Consider the following 21842-nt stretch of genomic DNA (forward strand, 5'->3'; position numbering starts at 1 on the left):
TGTGAAAACAAATTAGCCACCTTGGATTGCCGCTTTAAAGCAGGTTATTCGCACAAAATCTGCTTATTAGCTACATCTCTACAGCCCACTCCCACGTTCTGGGAAGAGGTATAAAGAATAACTGATAACATGTCATTTCCTTTTTAGGCATTGTTTGAGGATGTAAGAATCCATGTGCACCCTGATCACCTCCTTGTTATCCAACATGATGCCCCCACCCAGAGATTCCTGCACTGCCGCTCTTCTGAACCTGGTTATCAAGCCCTTCATCAGTCTGGCTGGACGGACTGCATCCCAGGCAATCTCTTGGGAGCAGCATGGGCCAACAGCACAGCTGGCAACTGGTCAAGAGAGAAGGCCAACAGCAAGTCCTGCTCAGTCAGGGTCATCGGCACCACAGAGCAAATCGCTCCTGTATTCAGCCACCGCCCAAACCCTGGTCTGGCTCATCCTGGGCAGTACACTGTCAGAGCACGATTCAGCAACCAGGCATTTGATGCCAACAGATCCTGCAGCTTCTGGGTAATATCACCGGTTTCGGGTTTACATGTCATCTACCCACCACCACAGCAGGACATTATCTACGTTCCTACTAATCAGACCAGTCTGGTCCTTAAGATCCTTTCTGGGTCGAACTCTACGGCCTCTTGGACGGGCAGCAACCAGAGCCAGAGCTTCCAATGGACGTGCCCCTTGGCCATCTCTGCTCTGACTACGGGGTGTGCCGGGAAGGGGGATATCTGGTACTCAGAAATACAGCTCGATGGCCTTGGCGATGGGGTCTCAGATGTGGACATCATGGTGCAGAATGTTGTAAACTCGCAGAATATAACTGTGCAGGTGAAAAAGGAGGAGCCCATCAGAGGTCTGAGTGCCAGCCCGGACCCGCAGACCAGAGTCCTACTCGACAACCGCGTGGTAAGACTTGGTTCGGCGGTACCAGTTATCTTGTCCTGGAACATTCCTTGAATTAGCAATAGTTATCGGCAGCACTCGGAAGAACAAAAGTGCAATTAATGTAGTTGAGAAAACCAAGTGTATTGTAAAGGGTTAACAAAGCGAGAATACAGTCAAACACATTTTAGTATTCACATAATATCTTAACTAGACTATATAATCAATTATCCATATCACAATGGAGTTTGTACATGGATCTTTGTCCAAACCACTAGCTAACCAGCCTCTGGAGTCCATCTACTGCAGAAATACTTGTCTATAGCAGAGACATGGGGAGAATTAAGGGAGAAACCTGGCACCAGCCAAAAGTGTCTATGTTAGGGGAGCAAAGCGAATTAAAGTCAAATTTGGTACTTCCACCCGCACAAACAGCGTCTCGTCGCCCTCTCCGGCAGTTACATGGTTTCAGTGGCGGGTGGCTCTGTCACTGTGTCACCTCTTCTGTAAATGATCATGTCTTCAGTCATTGTGTCACTTCTCTTGCAGAATTACATAGCTTCAGTGGAGGCCGGCTCAGATGTGACATTTAAATGGACTGTGGATGACAAGCCATCTTTCACTTACTACAATATAGTCTTCAATGTCATTTACCGGAGCGCTGCTGTTTACAAGCTCTCGGTATGTAGCCAGCATGTCTCATTCCTCTTTGTCCCTTATCCTCATCCCTGTGTTTCCTTTCTCTGCCTTTTCTTTTGCACCTTTCTACTGACTTCTCTCTCTTGATCTTTTTTCTTCCCTCAACCTGTTAAAGCAGCAGTTCAAGCTGCTGTTTTTTCCCCTTTAATATGTGCATCAATAAAATCCACACAATGATAAGTAATTAGCTAAGTTGTCGATTGATCCGTTCTCCTGTGATCGATCGGCGAAGATTCGGCTCGAGGGTTCACTAAATGTCTATCAGTACAGCAGAAGAGGACCAAAGATGCAAAGTTATGTGGGGAAGATCATGTGACCAGGCAGTCACTAGATACAATTGGTGCACTGCTAGAGAGAGGGGGCAAGGCTCAAAAAGGGGTGTGCCAGAGCCTTTTTCAGAAGAGGAAGGGAATGTGACTTTGTAAATGGTTGCTATAGAAACAAAAAATGTTTGTTACATTATATACATTAAAAATGTAATTCAGAGTGGTTTAAAAAAAATACTACAAGTATTTTATCATAGTACAGAACTGATTTATTTAAAAAAAACACATGTAGGATATTGCTTGGTCTGCAGCTTTAAGAAACGTGTCTTCTTGTTATCTGTCACACTCATTCGCTCTCCTTCTCTGTGGTCTTCTCTTACCCTTCTTACCCTTCCCTTTCTCCCCCTTCCGATGACGTGATAGCTGTTGTGTGAGAGACTTCTGTTTCTGTTTCACAGCTGACGGCCTCAAACCATGTCAGCAACGCCACCGTGAGTTACAATGTGACGGTAGAGAAGATGAACATGATGGGTGACCTGCATGTGTCGGGGGTCCCTGGTGTCGTTACCCAGAATGCTGTGCTAGAGATGTCAGCCAGCATACTCATTGATTCTGCTGTGGATGCCGTGTTCAGGTGAGATGCTCCTTTGAGTTTTAACATTGCTGCATGAGGTGGGTTATCTTTTAACCTCTTCCCTACCCAATTGAAGAGCAATGCATTTGAAGGCCTCTTTCATAGGTTCCAGGTGTTACATTTCATGGTAGAAAGAGGAGAAAAGAACTCCAAATAAGTGCCACTCTTAATTTATCTTGTTAGTTTAACTATCAAAAAGCACATCATTGACATCAATATACACATGCAATTAACTGTTTAAAATTAGCTAGCGGTTCATATCTAATATCCAACATCAAACGAGTATGACATCATTATAACACTGATTTTCCATATCTTATTTTTTTTATATAAGGTTGATAATGTGATGGGAATAGTTGATAGCTAAAACTTGGCGCGCTTATAGTAGGCACGGCGCGACGGCTTGGTCGCGATCGCTTGAAGTAGCATCAATTTGATTTTTCCAGCGACCGCAGCGTGAAGTCAGCGTTGCTGTCGCCGGCACTATAAGCGCGGCATTAGACACCCCGGCACTGAACATCGAAAGGAGAGAACGACTAAGTCCCTGCTAGGTTTGACTGCCTACAAATACAAGGCTTTCTTCTCCCGTATATGTGTCCATAATGATGTAATACTTTTTTGATGTTGGATATCTGGTGAGATAATATTTAGCACTAACTAGTGTTATATCTGAAGGGCAATAATCACCTGTACATAACTATATGATATACACCACAACTAAATGTGAACTGCTGGGTCATTTTCAAGTATGTGATGTTGATCACTATTAGCTATGAAACCGTCGGCTAATTTTAAAGTGTTAATTGCATGTGTATTTGCAGTCAGTTATGTGCTTTTTGATACAGTTAAAGAAATAAGATACATTAAGAGTGCAACTTCTATTAGGAGTTCTTTTGCTCCTATTTCTATAATTCAATTATTAACGCATTTAATTGTACCAACTATGAATTATATGGACAGTTTTTCATAAATATCAACATTATACAGTTTTGAGCTTTAACAGACAACCAATCCCCACTAGGTATCTCATTACATTTCATGGCCCTGATTTCTTTTGAATGGGCTTGAAAAGAAAGCGTTCAGCACTGCTATTATAAAATCACTGATGGATGTGATGGCTTATACATGGTCACTCTTTCCCTGCTGTCCTCTTCAGCTGGACATTTGGTGATGGCACGCAGCAGGTTCATCAGTTCCGGACACCATACAACCAGACCTTCCTAGTCCCTGACCCATTGATTCATCAGGTGCTGATAGAGAATAATGTGACCCACACTTACTGGGAGCCAGGTAAGAACACATTAAGGGCGTTAGTCATACAACTGCGATAATGCTGAGCTGGACGCTATGGCATAGAAACTCCCGCGATCCTCAATGATTTCGTTTGATAGTGCACTGATCAGCACTATTGCAGTTTGATGAACAACCACCTATGAATTTCTATATTCAACATATTTAGAAATAAAATCCCTGAGGTCTGCAGTTCCTGACATGTTTAATGATACCAGAAATAATTCAGACTGTAAATCTGCCTGTTCGTTAATATCATCAATATGACGCACCCTATTTGCACCTTAGACCTTTTTACTCCAGAAATCAATACATCTACCCTTGTTAAGTGTAGACACACTGGAGGTTATGTATCGAAGACTTCTGGCTTCAAAACTGGGGCAAAGAAATTGTACCAGATTTATTAAGGAAAAACATTCCTGTTGACATCTGTGGGACTTTCTTGATTGCACCAGTTTTGCCCTGGTTTTGCAGCTGGAGACTTTGATAAATAGCTCCCACTGAGTAACCTATATTGGACATGCCATCATGTAATATACCAATGTATAAGGGACCTTACATTAATTACTTCCGTTTATATCTCCAACAGGAGCATACAATCTGACAATATCTGTGACAAACAAGTATGAAAACCTCTCTCAGCTGATCCCTCTGCAAGTTCAAAGCTTTTTGACCAACCTGACCATCAAAACTGATGAGGGAGTCTTAGTCAGGGGGAGACTCATCACCTTCCAAGCAACAGCAGAGCCCTCACCTTTTGAGGTCCTCTACACTTGGGATTTTGGGGATGGTTCTTTACATTCTGATAGCAGTGACCCCACGATGAACCACACCTACCTCAGCATAGGGATATACAACGTCAGCTTACAGGCCAAGAACTGCATTAGTGAAATTTGGGCCTCTGAGACTTTCCACATCCATGAAGAGATCAGTGGCTTGATAGTGTCCTCGGATGAACCAACTGAGAGAGGGTTGCAGACATTTGTCAACGCATCGGTGGAAACGGGGGACAATATCACTTGGATCTTCAACATGGGGGATGGCTGTCTGCTGGAGAGCAATGAACCCATGATCAATCACTCATACTCTAAAGACGGAAATTATACAGTCAATATCTCAGCTAGTAATCCAGTGAACTCCTTGTCAGAGACCCTACATGTCCGCATATATGTCTTACAAGTTCTGAAAATAGAGCCCTCAACTTGCATCCTGGAAAATCCCAACATGACACTAACAGCTTATGTTTCTGGGGACTATAAGAACTACACCTTCAACTGGATATTTGGCAATGGCTCTTCCAGTATCACCATTTATGGTATCCCTTCCGTGGAGTATGATTTCTCAAAGAGTGGAATATTCCCCCTCTCCCTAATTCTCTCCAGCCAAGTGAACAAGGCATACTACTACACCAATGTTTGTGTAGAGCCTGAAATTGTCAATGTTACCCTCCTGCCAGCTAAACAGTATGTAAGTCTTGGCAATGAAAGCCAGTTCCAAGTCATTGTCTTCCCTTTCTACCAGTACAGGTACACATGGGATTTTGGGACAAATGGCTCAAAACACTACAGTGGGACAGAAGCCAGCTACACTTACAAGATCCCTGGTGTGTACCTGGTCACTGTCTCTGTGTTCAACAATGTATCTTCCAACAATGATACTGCCTTTGTAGATGTCCAAGAACCAGTGGGGACAGTCAAAATTGAACACAATGGAACAAAGGTTCTGGAACTAGATCAGATGTACCTATTTTCAGCTGTAGGAAATGGGTCAAATGTTAGATACCTTTGGGATTTTGGAGATGGCAGGATTCAAGAGGCACAGGTAACAACTCAAGCTTATAACATCACAGGCAGCTTTACCATCAGTCTAAATAGCTGGAATGAAGTGAGCAGCAGCAAAGTCAGCCTGAATGTCACCGTCAAGGCTAGGATACAAGGTCTGGCTATGAATGCTAGCAGGACTGTGGTGCCATTAAATGGCTCTGTAAGTTTTTCTGCCTTTCTCCTGGCAGGAGATGATGTCCGTTACTCCTGGATACTGTGTGACCGTTGCACACCCATTTATTGCTCCTCCACCATCTCTTATACTTTCCGTTCTGTCGGCACATTCAATGTCATTGTGACCGCCGAGAATGAGATCGGCTCCCTGCAGGACAGCATTGTTATCTACGTCTTGCAGATGATTGAAGGGCTGCATATTGTAACAACTGACTTGGTGAATGACTGCTGCTTCCCGACCAACAGAAGTCTTCTGCTCCAGGCTGCTGTGAGGGACGGCACTAACATCTCCTTCAGTTGGGTCATTATAAAGAACGACAGTGTCATTCAGAATAGCAATGGAAAGACATTCCAGTTTATCAGCATGGAAGCTGAGACATACACCATCATTCTGAAAGCCGCCAACATGTTGGGGAGCACAAGTGTTAGCAGAAGTATAGAGTTTATAGAAAGCATAGGCCAATTGAAACTGCTGGCATTGCCGAACCCAGTTGCTGTTAATGCCACTGTCAACATTAGCATGAGCCTGAGCAGTGGCTCTGGGGTGACATACACGTGGTATTTAGAGGAAAGCGTGGTTTGGTTCACTTATGAGTCCTTTGTACTTTATCATTTTCAAAGTCCTAATCTAAAGGAGGTATTCAGCATTGCGAGCAACACCTTGGGCTCAGCCAATGCAACAATCTCTATCTTTGTTCAGGAGCCCATTGAAGGATTATCCATTTCCACAATGGACCATAAAGGGGATCACATAGCCACGGGCACTGTCCTCTACCTCAATGCTAATGTGCAGAGAGGCACAAATGTGTCATGGTCTTGGAAGCTTCCTAACAGCATGAAAGATGAGAAGATGGTGGCGGTGCCTTTCTGTGAAGCTGGGGTTTTTTCCATCAGCCTGAATGCATCTAACGATGTGAGCTGGGAAACGGACAGCAGGAACATCACCGTGCAGGACAGAATCAAAGGTCTCAAATTGTTAGTGAGCAAAAGAGTGGTGGAACCAGGAGAGAAAGTCACTTTTACAATCCACATGTCAGCTGGTTCTTCTGTCACCTACAAGTTGACGATAAATGGAGATTACTCCATTTTGCTTAACAGCACCAGTTATACCCACGAGTTCACAAAAATTGGCGGTTACCCAGTAACTGTGGTTGCACATAACCAGGTCAGTGAAGAAAGGGATTTTGTAATGATATCTGTCCTCGAAGCCATAAAAAATTTGGAAATTGTGAATTGTTGTGAATTAGCTATGCCAGCTAGGTTAGAAAAAACCTTCACAGCAGAGGTCAGTAATGGCTCCTTAGTGGCCTACACATGGCAGTTTGATTTGCAGGGCCACTCCATCACCAGCCTTGCAGGCAGGAGTGTCATCTACAACCCAGAAGCTGCTGGTCTTCTGAAAATTCACTTGAGTGCGTCAAATGACCTTGGGAGTCAGAACATCACAAAGATAATAAGAGTTCAAGAACAGATTGTAGCAGTTTCTTTGAAGCCTGTTAACACATTCGTCAACAGAGGTGTCACTTTTGAAGCTGTTGTGCTACCAAGTCCTCTGGAAGTAACCTTTCGGTGGATGTTTGGGGATAGATCTCCAAGTCAGATCACCCATACAGCAGCTGCCAACCATTCCTACAAGGCACCTGGAGACTACCTGGTGGTGGTCAACGCAAGTAATTTAATAAGTTTCGTGATTGCTCAAATGACAGTCACCACTCGGGTCCTGGAGTGTGAAGAGCCTGAAGTGCAGCTTGTACTTCCACCTCAAGTGTTAATGAAGAGGTGTCAGAGGAATTACATTGAGGCAGAGATCAACCTGCGAGGATGCATCAGCTACCAAACGGAGTATCTGTGGGAGATATACAGAGCCTCTAGCTGCCTGCACTACAGCGAGTCAGACAAAGTCCATCTTCAAACCGTTGATGTAAGCAGACCCCAGCTGGTGGTACCCAAACTAGCGCTGGATATTGGAGACTATTGCTTTGCCTTTTCTGTATCCTTTGGGGACACACCTCTGTCTAGAAGTAGTTTTGCCAATGTTACCATGATGCCAAGCAAGCTTGTGCCCATCATAGATGGCGGATCCTACCGTGTTTGGTCCAATAGTCGGGATCTCTCTTTGGACGGGGAAAAGTCTTACGACCCCAACCTGGAAGAAGGTGGGCAAACTCCGCTGCAATATAAATGGTCCTGCACATCATCCACTAAGGTGAGAGGCTGTTTTAACTTGTAAGCATGTGGGATTACAGCATTTGATGCATTTTTGCAGCATCTTGAAAATATTTATTAAATGTAGTCTTTACTCCAAAGGTTTATGCATCCATAGAAGTGTGCCATGCACATGGCGTGGGTCACATCTATATTTAAATTGCAGACTACTCTGGCAGATAACTAGTTAAAATTATGCAACTGATGATTGCATATGATGTTTTGCTATGTCTTTTATTTTTGCCAATGCAGCTGCTTCCTTAAAGAAGAAAACATGGCCTTGTTATGTCGCCTTAACACTGATTCAACCCACAGGTCTGGGAAGTGGTCAGAGCATCCAAAGCCGGATGATATTTGAGCTCCTTCCATATGGATTATGTCAGTGTGCTCAGAGTTACTGGGAACAAGTTCACGGCTGAAGAGCCATCATATACCGGAGAGTCTTTTGTAAAATAGTATTTATTCATTCATTATGAGTAACAAATACCTGGAGAAACCAGTAAACTAACAGTAGCCAAAATTCAGTCATTCATGGGTATGATATCTTCTAACTCAGGTCTGATATCATAATCATACATTGGGCCATATTTACTAAGCTGTGTTGCTCCTTGAGACACCTGTGCTGGAAGATACCTTACAGACCATTTGTTTCAGTGGGCCGGATTGGTGTAGGTGTCTTACGGGATAGCACTGCTTGGTAAATAAGGCCCATTATTTACTCGTACTGCACCAGACAGGCCATCGTCCCAAATCAAGTGGGACCTGAGACTAGATCATGAGCTCTTCTATATCCTGCACGAGTTTATTTACATTAAGTATAATGGTAGCATGTTAGATGCAGCCCACAATCTTACTCATGGTAGAGCCTTGAGCAAAAGGTGCTCTTTTTTTTTTTTTGCTTTCCACCATGTCTACTTTATTACCAATGCTGTTGGTGGCAACTTGCTATTATACCCGAAATTCCACGAGAGAACATCTTTTTTTTTTTTAATGACACCCCTGAGGAAGTTTGCAGCCTTAACATTGACAATAACCATGTCTACCTCAATGCTATAAATATACACGTGATGGAGTGGATTGCTCCAAAGACTTTAGGCCTACTCTCCATGTCATATTTCCCTCGCAGAACTCAGAAGCCACCGGATGTTCTCCAGACTTCAATTCAGAGGATGGCATCATGGCCATTCCTAGAACCATGCTGGAAGCAGAAGTGGAATATACCTTCTATCTGACCGTTCGCAAACCTGGCAGAAACTCTGAGTCCACCAATCAAACGGTCAGTGTACAGAAGAGGTCAACATTTGGCCGCCTTCATCCTTAATTTACACGCCTGTTTCAGTCTTATTAATTTCTCTATAGTTCACTAGCCCCCTTTGGTGGCAGAGAAGGGTTTAGGGAGGGAATTATAATAGGCTCTCTCGTATTAAGGAAAATTGCCTTTTGATACACTTTCACATTTTTTGCTTACTGTTGCATCAATTGTAAGACGTTTTAATAAATCTGGAGAATATTACTAGGCTGGGAGATTTACATCAAAACCTGGTGGCGTGTTTATGCAGAGATGACGCACACAGGCACATAATTGGATACTTCCTTTTATATTATGTGAGGCAGGCGACTCCCAATGACCTCCTATTGACACCCTACAAATTGCAAGCGAATGTAACAATTGGAGCAGAGAATGTTGGGATTTTGACACAAGCTTAATTCCTATTGCCTTGATACATAGAACTCCTAGCTCCTCTTGCAGCAAAGAGGTTGAAATATTTTTGCAGCATTGCCTATCCAGCATAGATGTATATTCATATAAAAGTCTGTAGAGATTCCTGCAGATGTTTTAATGTATGGTGCAAACCAGTGTGTCTTGTCTTCCCTTTCTTGCACCAGGTGTTGATTAAAAGGGGAAGCGTCCCCATTGTGTCATTGAAATGCGTTTCGTGTAAGGCGCAGTCGGTGTATGAGGTGAGCGCAAGCTCCTATGTGTACCTGGAGGGGAGCTGCAGGAACTGTCAGGATGACTCCAGGTCTGGGGTAAGATAACTGCACCGTCCTCTATTACAGTTCTGAAGCATGCGATTCTAATTAGAAGCAGCTGTTCAGAAGAGACAGCAGTGACATCATCTATGTAACGCTTCCAGATGTTATATTGCTGGAAGGTACACTGGCGACACACTTTATTCGAGCTCGGCTAGTCCCACGAATTCGGGTATACCCGGGTGTATTGAGGCTTGTGACTGTTTTCTGCCCGAGTGCATTGAGGTATTTTCCAGGCAGGGATTGAAGCATTTTATTCCCGCTGGCTGCAATACTGCACAGTATATATATATATACTGCATTACAATTCATGAATTTATGCCATCTGGTAGACACGCGAAGCATTGCAGCCTATTAAATCCTAATCATTATCATTTAACAGATCAGCCGCCCGTCAGCCAGGCATGAACCCAGGCTGGGAAGGCAAATGCAACGGGGCTTGTCAGAGGTGAGGAGCGGCGCATTCCAGGTATCTGCCAGGTACATACTGGGTATTTGCTCGAATAAAGTGTGTCGGTGCAGTATGTCTCAGACAGATTTTATTAATGCCATGCACAGTGTGTGGTTTATTATTCAGTCAAATGCTGCAAGCTTTTGTCAAGTTGTTTTCATTTACTGTAAGTTATTTATACAGGCTCTGTCAGCTTAGACCTGGTGGCTTCATCAATGCTTACATTTTTTAAATATATATGAAGGCACGTCACGCAATGATTGATATGTACCACTGTGTCCAATGGCTCTTTCCTAACTCTTCCTTCTGCTCCAAATACTGTATCACTTTGCTTTTATCACCGTTTTCACGGGGCATTAAAAATCCCACCAAAGTAATCAAAATAAACCTCTGCGCAAAGGAATATAGGGCCATGTTTACTTAGTTTCCAGCGCTGCCAGATACTATGTGACAGAAGATTCCTTAGTAAACATGGGCCTTTGTGCCTTTCATAAATACGTTGCTGTCCTTCTCCAGCAAAGCAGGTGGGAGACTTTTTTAAATAACCCCCCAAATATCTTGATAAATATAAATTCTAAGTTTCTGTCTTAATCACGTTGCGGTTAGGTGCCCACCACACGTTTTAGAGCAGTATGTTGCAGGCACCTCTGTGGAAGAAGAAGCAAGAACCTCCAGTCCCCCAAATAATCAGTTCTTCCCCCCCCATAAAGAGATGCGATGTTGTGCAGCTGTTGTGAGTCGCTCACTGTTACGGAGCAGTTCTTTGCCCTGTACTCACGGGCGTTGGTCTTCCTTTGCAGAGATGGACAGCACAAAGTTTTAGCAACAAGTCCCTAGCTCTGGATGCAAGCACCACATCCACGGGAGACAGGGAGATGAACCTGGTGCTGAGGCAGGGGGTGTTGAAGGATGGAGAAGGATACACATTTACTCTTCATGTCAGTGACCCCACCATGGAGGAGGAGGCTTACGCTTCCATAGATCTGCTCCCCAACAGCCCACCTTCTGGGGGAACCTGCAGGATCTTTCCCAACGGGACGATACATGCTTTATCCACAAAGATCCACTTTGAGTGCACAGGTCAGTGCATTGTAGTAAATATGGCCCTATGTCTTCTTCAGGATATATATATATATATACACACACACAAACAAATACAAGTGTGTATGTATGTAAATATAATATATATATATATATATTTATTCCTTGCGGTCCTTGTCCCCACAGGCTGGAGAGATGCAGAGGATGAAGGCGCCTCCCTAGTGTTCAGCCTGATAGTGACACGCTGCAGAGCCAGACACTGTGACGAGTTCTGGGTGTACAAAGGCAGCAGGTCCGAGCACAGCACCTTCCTTCCCACGGGCCTGCACGAGTCTCACTTCACCGTGGACATTTCCGTGGTGGTGCAGGACCAGCAAGGAGCAGCCACCATCGCCCTAAACCAGTGAGTGGATCATTCTGAGCAATAAATGAAATAGCTGCATCTCCTTGGGTATGGTAGCTGAGTCAATATATGTATATGTATGTAAATATTATGCGTATGTATATATATATATATATATATATATATATATATATATATATATATTGTGATTCCACCGTCACATTGCAAGATCTTGTGTCCCAGATTAAGGCAGGAAACTCTGTATTTCTTTATACAAGGTTTATTTACAGGTGTTAAATAACACAATAATAGGCCCACCGTCCCTTTAAGGAAAAATAAATCATAAAAATAAAGCCTACTCCTATCAGGAGACTATCTAAACATCAGCTCCTGCTCTGATTGTCGCTGGCCAACTAAACTGGTTCCCAGCTTCAAATAACCCACCCGGTTAGCAACAATATCAATAGTCCTAAGGCACCCAAATATACATTATTTAGTCCTTATCTGTTGTTGGGACGCGGTCCCACAAGAGTCCAGGAAATCCCTCTTGATCCAATGTCCCGGACGGGACAGCTCTGCTTCCACAGCAGACTCATGTCCTTGTTTCTTCCTGGATGTGCCACCCAGGCAGTCCCAGCAGGGACTCTGCGACCAATGTCCAGCAAGCCCAGGTGATTGGGCCAGCCAGGTTTCTTCTGGCTGGGGAGAAGTCACTCTCTCTCCCCCTTCTCTGGGGTAAGCAGTCTCTCTGTGTGTGCAGCTCTCTGTCTACTTTTTACTCTCCTGCTCACTCAGGAGACCAGGCTAATTAGCTGATTTGCTGTACCTGCAACAAGCCTCTCCAGGGGAGGTTAACTCCCTGTGGGCTGGAAAGCACACTTGCTGCACAACTCCAGCCCATACAGAGACAGTGAATGTGTATAAGACAGGGAGTTTACTTAACTTGGTGCGGTGGAAGCAGAGGAGCCAGGATAAGCCCCTGTGGCTCAAAATTGCATATCTGATGAAGAGTACAAAAACAAAAATAGGGGCGCCCTTGCATCTATAAAAAGTGAATAACACACAATATAATGCAATTCAATAAATGATACAATATAAGTGAATACAGCCGTATAGGTGAGAATAAATTGCTGAATAAAGTTCCAAGGATGTGGTGAATGGATCCAGCCGTCGCTCAGCACATGGAAAGAAATAATCACAGCAGCATAGTGTAATACCGTTATGTGACAATGCACCTACAATAATAACAGATAATAAGCAAAAGAAAAAATCAGAGTGATAGAGCAAGTAGATAAAATAGAAACATTTAGTACACAGTTAAAAACAAAAAACATGAACATTCACTGATCCTGCGCCAGGCAACTATAGGAATCCTACTTACAAGATGCAAGTAGATCAAGCGCATATGAATGAAAACATCAACGAGGAGTGGCTGCCCCTCCGCCTCAGGTGTCCTGCACGGACGTCCCTCCGTCTCCTACCAAGACCTGCTGGGTGGCCCGTTGGGATCTCCGTCTGCTGGGGAGTTGCTTAATGCCGCCAGACCTCTCCTGCTCGTGGCCCAGACGCCGCTACCGGTAACCAGCTCAACCTCTCTCGCGAGATTCTGTTGTAGAAGGGAGCCGATGCCTGTGTTGACACATAGGATCCACGATGCCTGCAGATTGTAGAGATGCGCCCTTGAACGCCAAGACGCATGGTGTGTGACGTCACCCTACGCGTTTCGCGGATTGATCCGCTTCCTCGGGGGTACACAAGTATACACCTTTTTTTCCATATCTGATGAAGAGAGTATGTTTTTGACCTGCAAGACCCTTTGTCCAGCTCCATGACAAAAAGCAATATAGGTCCAAAACGTCCCCCATTTTGATCATTTTTTCTATCTGGTGGAATAAATATTTTTTTTTACTGAAGACTAAGGCGAGTGCTGTGCATTCTCTTCATTATATTTATATCTAATCATTATTAGTACATAGCACAGTAATGTTTACCCCAGGAAGCTCCCAGTATAATTTGTGTTGATATTGGGACTGAGTCTGTGTGTGTGTGTGTATATAGGTGTCCTGATAGCACATTTATCTGAGTATATCTCTCACTGATACATTACATCTGTCCATGCATTAATCAAACTGCCTGTCCTCTGCTGTGCAGCTCTCTGATTATTTCTCTGCCAGCCGTCCCTAATGGCTTTCGAAGCCTCGCTCACTGGTTATATAACCTGACCGAGACCACCCTGCAGGGCCTGGTGAAGCAAGGAGACCCCCAGCAAGTCACAGAGTATTCCCTGGCTCTCATCACGGTCCTCAACGAGGTAAGTGATGTCTCTTATTTACTACTTTCCACCACTGAGAAGTTCAGCTCACTGTCATCTGAAAAGTATATGAAGGCTCGTTAACAGTCCAGAGAATCGTAACACGCATTACTAATATATTATCCTAATCTAAATGTCCCTGCTGGCAGTGCAAGCAAGAAAAGTGCTTTCTCACATTAAAACGTAACTGGAGATGGGCAATTTTTTGGGGGTGGATTTGGATCGTCCTGTTCCTATGGTCCGTGGATTTCCGCGAATTAATGTCAAAAAGGGCGCTTGGCCATGCTTCGTCTTTTTCGGATTTTTTTTTTATCACCTACAATCCGATGCTCAATCCGTGGATTGGATTCTTAAAATTCACAAGTGGATTAAGGAATCCGTGGAGTGGATTGGTAAAATCCTCCAGCGGATTGTATCCAATGGCGGTTTTTGATTAATCCGCACGGATTGAAACTGGAACAATCCGCGGAACGGATTTTCAATGGAACGCCCAGGAAATTCCGCGAAACGGATTGTGACAGTTTCTCCTATCTCTAAATATAACCCATTTAGTATTGCAGAGTAACGTGTTGCTTGTTCCTCAATTACAGAATGTGTAGCAAACAGGGTCTACAAAACACTGGCAGAACTACAGCTCCCAGAATCCCATGCTGCTCTGTACGGAGATAGGTACAGAGGAGAAAGCACACACCAGACTATTGTAGCATGACGCGTGTATTGGGAATCACTGCATGAAACACATTGCAGGCTTCTCTGACCGCAATGGGATTAAGGGGATAGAGTTTTGTGCCCCATATACTGTATGTTCCTGCTGACCCACCTGCGAACTCCCGCTGTCCGTCTGTCAGTACGAACAGGTGATGAACAAACAAGACAAGCCAAGCGAGCGAGACCTGCGCATCATTGTGCGCAAGAATATCACGGACACCCTGATATCGCTGAAAGTCAACACGGTGGATGATATACAGCAGATCGCAGCCGCGCTGGCACAGTGTACGGTAAGAGGCACAACTGCTATGTCAGAGCACCCAGGGGATTGGACCAAGACAGATAGTTATTATTTTATCCTCATATTGGGCTTTCTGCCGTTAGACAGTCCGGTAAATTGGCAACACTGCTTAACATCATGTCATTTTATTAAACAAATAGAACAGTTGAGGAGTTAGAGGTCTCAGCGCTTTAAACCTTCACAGTCTATAACATGTCAGTAAGTGTCACAAACCCCCTATTCCGTATTGTGCGTGTAAAGCACAGACAATGGGTGAGCTTCCAGTGAATGGAAACTAATGAATTGTTAACCCTAAAATTCAGGGCTCGGCCCAAACACACCTGTCTGCTGCCTCATTATAATGTGGACATTTCTGCTCACGGCTTCATTGTCTATGGAGTATTACACTAAATGCTTTGTGAACAAAATGTGAAAAGAAATCAGATGCAGCATATAATGCATGTACAGTATATATAATATGATGTGTATATGTATGTACTGTATGTGTATATATATATACACACACACACATATTTCATTGTACTAACCCTTTGGAAGAAAGGCTCAGGAAATATACTACCTTTACAGGCTGCTAGTGAGAATATAGCACCTTTACATGCTGCTAGTGAGAATATAGCACCTTTAAAGGCTGCTAGTGAGAATATAGCGCCTTTACATGCTGCTAGTGAGAATATAGCGCCTTTACATGCTGCTAGTGAGAATATAGCACCTTTACATGCTGCTAGTGAGAATATAGCACCTTTACATGCTGCTAGTGAGAATATAGCACCTTTACATGCTGCTAGTGATAATATAGCACCTTTACATGCTGCTAGTGAGAATATAGAACCTTTACATGCTGCTAGTGAGAATATAGCACCTTTACATGCTGCTAGTGAGAATATAGCACCTTTACATGCTGCTAGTGAGAATATAGCACCTTTACATGCTGCTAGTGAGAATATAGCACCTTTACATGCTGCTAGTGAGAATATAGCACCTTTACATGCTGCTAGTGAGAATATAGCGCCTTTACATGCTGCTAGTGATAATATAGCACCTTTACATGCTGCTAGTGATAATATAGCACATTTACATGCTGCTAGTGATAATATAGCACCTTTAAAGGCTGCTAGTGAGAATATAGCACCTATACATGCTGCTAGTGAGAATATAGCACCTTTACATGCTGCTAGTGAAAATATAGCACATTTACATGCTGCTAGTGAGAATATAGCGCCTTTACATGCTGCTAGTGAGAATATAGCACCTTTACATGCTGCTAGTGAGAATATAGCACCTTTACATGCTGTTACTGAGGATATAGCTCCTTTACATGCTGCTAGTGAAAATATAGCACCTTTACATGCTGCTAGTGATAATATAGCACCTTTACATGCTGCTAGTGAGAATATAGCACATTTACATGCTGCTAGTGATAATATAGCACATTTACATGCTGCTAGTGAGAATATAGCACCTTTACATGCTGCTAGTGAGAATATAGCACCTTTACATGCTGTTACTGAGGATATAGCTCCTTTACATGCTGCTAGTGAAAATATAGCACCTTTACATGCTGCTAGTGATAATATAGCACCTTTACATGCTGCTAGTGAGAATATAGCACATTTACATGCTGCTAGTGATAATATAGCACATTTACATGCTGCTAGTGAGAATATAGCACCTTTACATGCTGCTAGTGATAATATAGCACCTTTACAGGCTGCTAGTGAAAATATAGCGCCTTTACATGCTGCTAGTGAAAATATAGCACATTTACATGCTGCTAGTGATAATATAGCACCTTTACAGACTGCTAGTGATAATATAGCACCTTTACAGGCTGCTAGTGAGAATATAGCGCCTTTACATGCTGCTAGTGAAAATATAGCGCCTTTACATGCTGCTAGTGATAATATAACACATTTACATGCTGCTAGTGAGAATATAGCGCCTTTACATGCTGCTAGTGAGAATATAGCACCTTTACATGCTGCTAGTGAGAATATAGCGCCTTTACATGCTGCTAGTGAAAATATAACACCTTTACATGCTGCTAGTGATAATATAGCACATTTACATGCTGCTAGTGAGAATATAGCGCCTTTACATGCTGCTAGTGAGAATATAGCGCCTTTACATGCTGCTAGTGAGAATATAGCACCTTTACATGCTGCTAGTGAGAATATAGCACCTTTACATGCTGCTAGTGAGAATATAGCACCTTTACATGCTGCTAGTGAGAATATAGCGCCTTTACATGCTGCTAGTGAAAATATAGCACCTTTACATGCTGCTAGTGATAATATAGCATTTACATGCTGCTAGTGATAATATAGCACATTTACATGCTGCTAGTGATAATATAGCACATTTACATGCTGCTAGTGAGAATATAGCGCCTTTACATGCTGCTAGTGAGAATATAGCACCTTTACATGCTGCTAGTGAAAATATAGCACCTTTACATGCTGCTAGTGATAATATAGCACCTTTACATGCTGCTAGTGAGGATATACATTTTTCATCTGTAAAGTACTGAACTGGGGACTCTTTCTACAAATATATATATTTATCCATACTCAAGGCGGCATATTATCTATGTGATGACTGTTAAAGTGGATATCACGGCATAAGCTATAAGCTCCGGGAGCCCAATTACCCTAGCGATTTTCTGCAATCTTTTATGGCATACAGTGGCAGCAATGTGGCCACCACGAATAGTCTGCATATCAGATATCCCCAAAACGTGGCCAAACAGACAGAAACTGATCTTGTGCTGACCCGACTGTCTCCAGGTGGCCAGCAAGGAGCTTGTCTGTGCATCATATCAACAGAAAACACTGAACAAGCTGGAGGCCATGATGTCCATCCTGCAGAATGAGACCACCCAAGGGACCAAGACCCCCACAACCATCGCAGATAACATCCTCAATATCATGGGTGAGTCAGTGTTAAGATCCATGTTCCTGCAGAAGCGGCTCAGTGAGTAGAGGCACTGACTGATAACAACACCACCGAGTGTGAATCAGGGGAGCCTGGTTCAACTCCCGGTATCGGCTCCCTGTGACCCTGGGCAGAGTCACTATCTCCCTGTGCCTCAGATTGTAAGCTCTACGGGCAGTGACTTATTGTGCCTGTAAAAATCTGTGTACAGTGCTGCACACACTGTCATCACTACATAACAAGAAGAAACATGATTAATCATAACGTTAATAACGGTTCCTCATCTTTGTGGAGCTGCACTGGCTGATCTCTGTTGCTTTGATGAACAGTACATAGTTCTAAGAGCTGCTTTGGGTCGGAGAAAAGTGCAGTTACATGGCAGGCTGGGATTACTTGGGGTTTTTTTTGTACTTACTTTTTTATTCAGTTTAGACAGGGAAGGATAATGCAACATTAGCTTGAGCACAGATTACAGAATGTATAAATGAAATACAGTGGTTCACTGAAACCTATACAGATAAAATGATTATAGCATGTATCTGAGGTTCTTCCTTTCTTATTGGTTAGTAAGGTCAAAAATTTGAGTTTTATCCACCCATCTGTATACATGACCAACTTTCTCCTAAACAAAGGAAATCAAGCTGGTGTAGTGGTGGGTCTAGATCCTAAGATATTAAGAGGGAAAAAGAAATGGGTAGACAGAAAAAGAAAAGAAGAAGACAGGGGGGGTGGGGGGAAGAAGGGGGAGGGGGGGCCCCCCACGGGTTCCCCCCAGTGTCGCGTCTCAAGCCCGCCCGGGCCTCATAGTTATCCATGGGTCCCAGGTCCTGTAGAAACTGTCAGTGGACTGATTTAAAAATGCCGTCATTTTTTCCATTTCCATAACCTCGCTAATTCTCCTTTCAACTGCACGTTTGGGGGATGGGGCCAATTTCTTCCAGGAGGCCGCAATAGCGCATCTGGCTGCCGTGAGAATAAAAGATACTAGTCTTCTCATCGGAGGGTCTTATATCTGCCACCGGTTTAGCTAATAAGACCAGTGGATCTATAGGGATCTGGAGTTCTGTGATCTACTCAACGATTGAATCATTTTCCAATAATTCTGCATAACCGGACATGTCCACCATATGTGGGCCATGTCTCCCTTTTGTCCACATCCCCTCCAACAGAGGTCAGACACCAGAGGGAATATCCGTTTAAGGCGCTGGGGTGAGGTACCAATAATACATGATTATATAAATGTTTCCTTTGATTGTAGTGCATATGGACGTTTTCGAAGCAAACTCCCATATGTCCTCCCAATCCTCTTTGTCAATTTCAATATTGAGGTCATTGGCCCATCTCAACATATAATCATGATCAGCGGAGTCCGCTTTTGACTCTAGACTCCCGTAGATCTTTGTTATTAGGCCTTTTTGGTAGACGCCTTTGCTACATAACACCTCAAACTCTGACATAGAGGGGAACTCCAACCTCGGGGATAGTTTTTGAATAAAATGCCTAATTTGGAGGTACAGCACTTAAATAAATTTAGATCTGGTATCTCACACTTAGCTCGAAGCTCCTGAAAGCTCAACAGTTTACCGTTGTTTAACAGGTCAGCAATTACCCTGATACCCCTTGTTTTCAATTGGTTGAATTGATTAGAATCGCAACCTTGGGGAAACTCTGGATTGTCAAACAGTGGAGTAAGCTGTGAGACGGGGGATAGCAAGCCGAATTTATTTTTGGTTTTTGTCCAAATCTCCCACGTATGTCTCATCGCTTCGAGTTCTATTTTCTTTGACTGTGTATCTCTTCAGGCTGGGAATATTTTAATAGACCACAGTAATACAGCTTTACAGATGCTGTTGTAGTGTTCAAAAACGCAAATGTCTCCTCGTCGCATAAGTTGCATGCACCCCCTGCGCTTAATAATAAAAAGGTCAGTTAGTACAAGATCATTTATAAAACCTTGTTAAAAACAAAAAGGAAAAAAAAAAAGGACGGTGTATTTATAAATCTAATAGCAGCACTAAATATAATCAAAGTACAATCAGAAAGAGACATTTGCTTAGGGAAGCTGCCCAGCTGTGCTAAGTACTGGGCATGCAGCCACAAGAAGGGAGATAATGCTTTATATTTAATGCCAGCAGCTTTTCATAATATCAGCGTCTTAAAAAATTGCACATGAAAAATGTGTCTCTTGAATGATGTCTTCTCTGAGCTCCTCGAGACATTTACAGCAGGAGCTGCAGACGTCTTCCAGAGATAACGCGGAGATCCAGCATCATTTGTAAGATGGGTTTCATTGTGTTATTCAGCTGAGCAGGCCCAGCCTTGTCGGGCTGAGAACATGCCGCGGTTATTTATTGTACCCAGGGTTGGTTATGGGTTATGTACCCAGGGTTGGTTATGTATTGTACCCAGGGTTGGTTATGTATTGTACCCAGGGTTGGTTATGGGTTATGTACCCAGGGTTGGTTATGGGTTATGTACCCAGGGTAGGTTATGGGTTATGTACCCAGGGTTGGTTATGGGTTATGTACCCAGGGTTGGTTATGGGTTATGTACCCAGGGTGGTTATGGGTTATGTATTGCAACTTGGTTATGTATTGTACCCAGGGTTGGTTATGTAATGTACCCAGGGTTGGTTATGGGTTATGTACCCAGGGTTGGTTATGGGTTATGTACCCAGGGTTGGTTATGGGTTAAGTACCCAGGGTGGTTATGGGTTATGTATTGTACCCAGGGTTGGTTATGTATTTTACCCAGGCTGGTTATGTATTGTACCCAGGGTGGTTATGTATTGTACCCAGGCTGGTCATGTATTGTACCCAGGGTGGTTATGTATTGTACCCAGGGTGGTTATGTATTGTACCCAGGGTGGTTATGTATTGTACCCAGGCTGGTTATGTATTGTACCCAGGCTGGTTATGTATTGTAACCAGGCTGGTTATGTATTGTACCCAGGTGGTTATGTATTGTACCCAGGCTGGTTATGTATTGTACCCAGGCTGGTTATGTATTGTACCCAGGGTGGTTATGTATTGTACCCAGGATGGTTATGTATTGTACCCAGGCTGGTTATGTATTGTACTCAGGGTGGTTATGTATTGTACCCAGGCTGGTTATGTATTGTACCCAGGATGGTTATGTATTGTACCCAGGCTGGTTATGTATTGTACTCAGAGTGGTTATGTATTGTACTCAGGCTGGTTATGTATTGTACCCAGGCTGGTTATATATTGTACCCAGGGTTGTTTATGTATTGTACCCAGGGTGGTTATGTATTGTACCCAGGGTGGTTATGTATTGTACCCAGGCTGGTTATGTATTGTACCCAGGCTGGTTATGTATTGTACCCAGGGTGGTTATGTATTGTACCCAGGGTGGTTATGTATTGTACCCAGGGTGGTTATATATTGTACCCAGGGTGGTTATATATTTTACCCAGGGTGGTTATATATTGTACCCAGGGTGGTTATGTATTGTACCCAGGGTGGTTATGTATTGTACCCAGGGTGGTTATGTATTGTACCCAGGGTGGTTATGTATTGTACCCAGGGTGGTTATGTATTGTACCCAGGGTGGTTATGTATTGTACCCAGGGTGGTTATGTATTGTACCCAGGGTGGTTATGTATTGTACCCAGGGTGATTATGTATTGTACCCAGGGTGGTTATGTATTGTACCCAGGGTGGTTATGTATTGTACCCAGGGTGGTTATGTATTGTACCCAGGCTGGTTATGTATTG

General features: G+C 43.4%; 1 protein-coding gene across 3 annotated transcripts in view; it reads left to right on the plus strand.

Annotated features, from left to right (window-relative positions):
* PKD1 (polycystin 1, transient receptor potential channel interacting) overlaps window positions 1–21842 on the plus strand; it is a 121209-nt gene that overhangs the window by 66455 nt on the left and 32912 nt on the right. For all 3 annotated transcript variants that reach the window (XM_075565719.1, XM_075565720.1, XM_075565721.1), the window contains exons 11-22: window positions 148–918; window positions 1444–1575; window positions 2318–2493; window positions 3650–3783; window positions 4373–7986; window positions 9112–9261; window positions 9873–10016; window positions 11271–11550; window positions 11698–11914; window positions 14006–14165; window positions 15014–15163; window positions 17958–18102. In XM_075565719.1, coding sequence (XP_075421834.1) covers window positions 148–918; window positions 1444–1575; window positions 2318–2493; window positions 3650–3783; window positions 4373–7986; window positions 9112–9261; window positions 9873–10016; window positions 11271–11550; window positions 11698–11914; window positions 14006–14165; window positions 15014–15163; window positions 17958–18102 — 6073 coding nt within the window. The remainder of the gene's footprint in view (window positions 1–147; window positions 919–1443; window positions 1576–2317; window positions 2494–3649; window positions 3784–4372; window positions 7987–9111; window positions 9262–9872; window positions 10017–11270; window positions 11551–11697; window positions 11915–14005; window positions 14166–15013; window positions 15164–17957; window positions 18103–21842) is intronic.

This window comes from Ascaphus truei, chromosome 11, assembly GCF_040206685.1.
Source record: "Ascaphus truei isolate aAscTru1 chromosome 11, aAscTru1.hap1, whole genome shotgun sequence".
Lineage (NCBI taxonomy): Eukaryota > Metazoa > Chordata > Amphibia > Anura > Ascaphidae > Ascaphus > Ascaphus truei.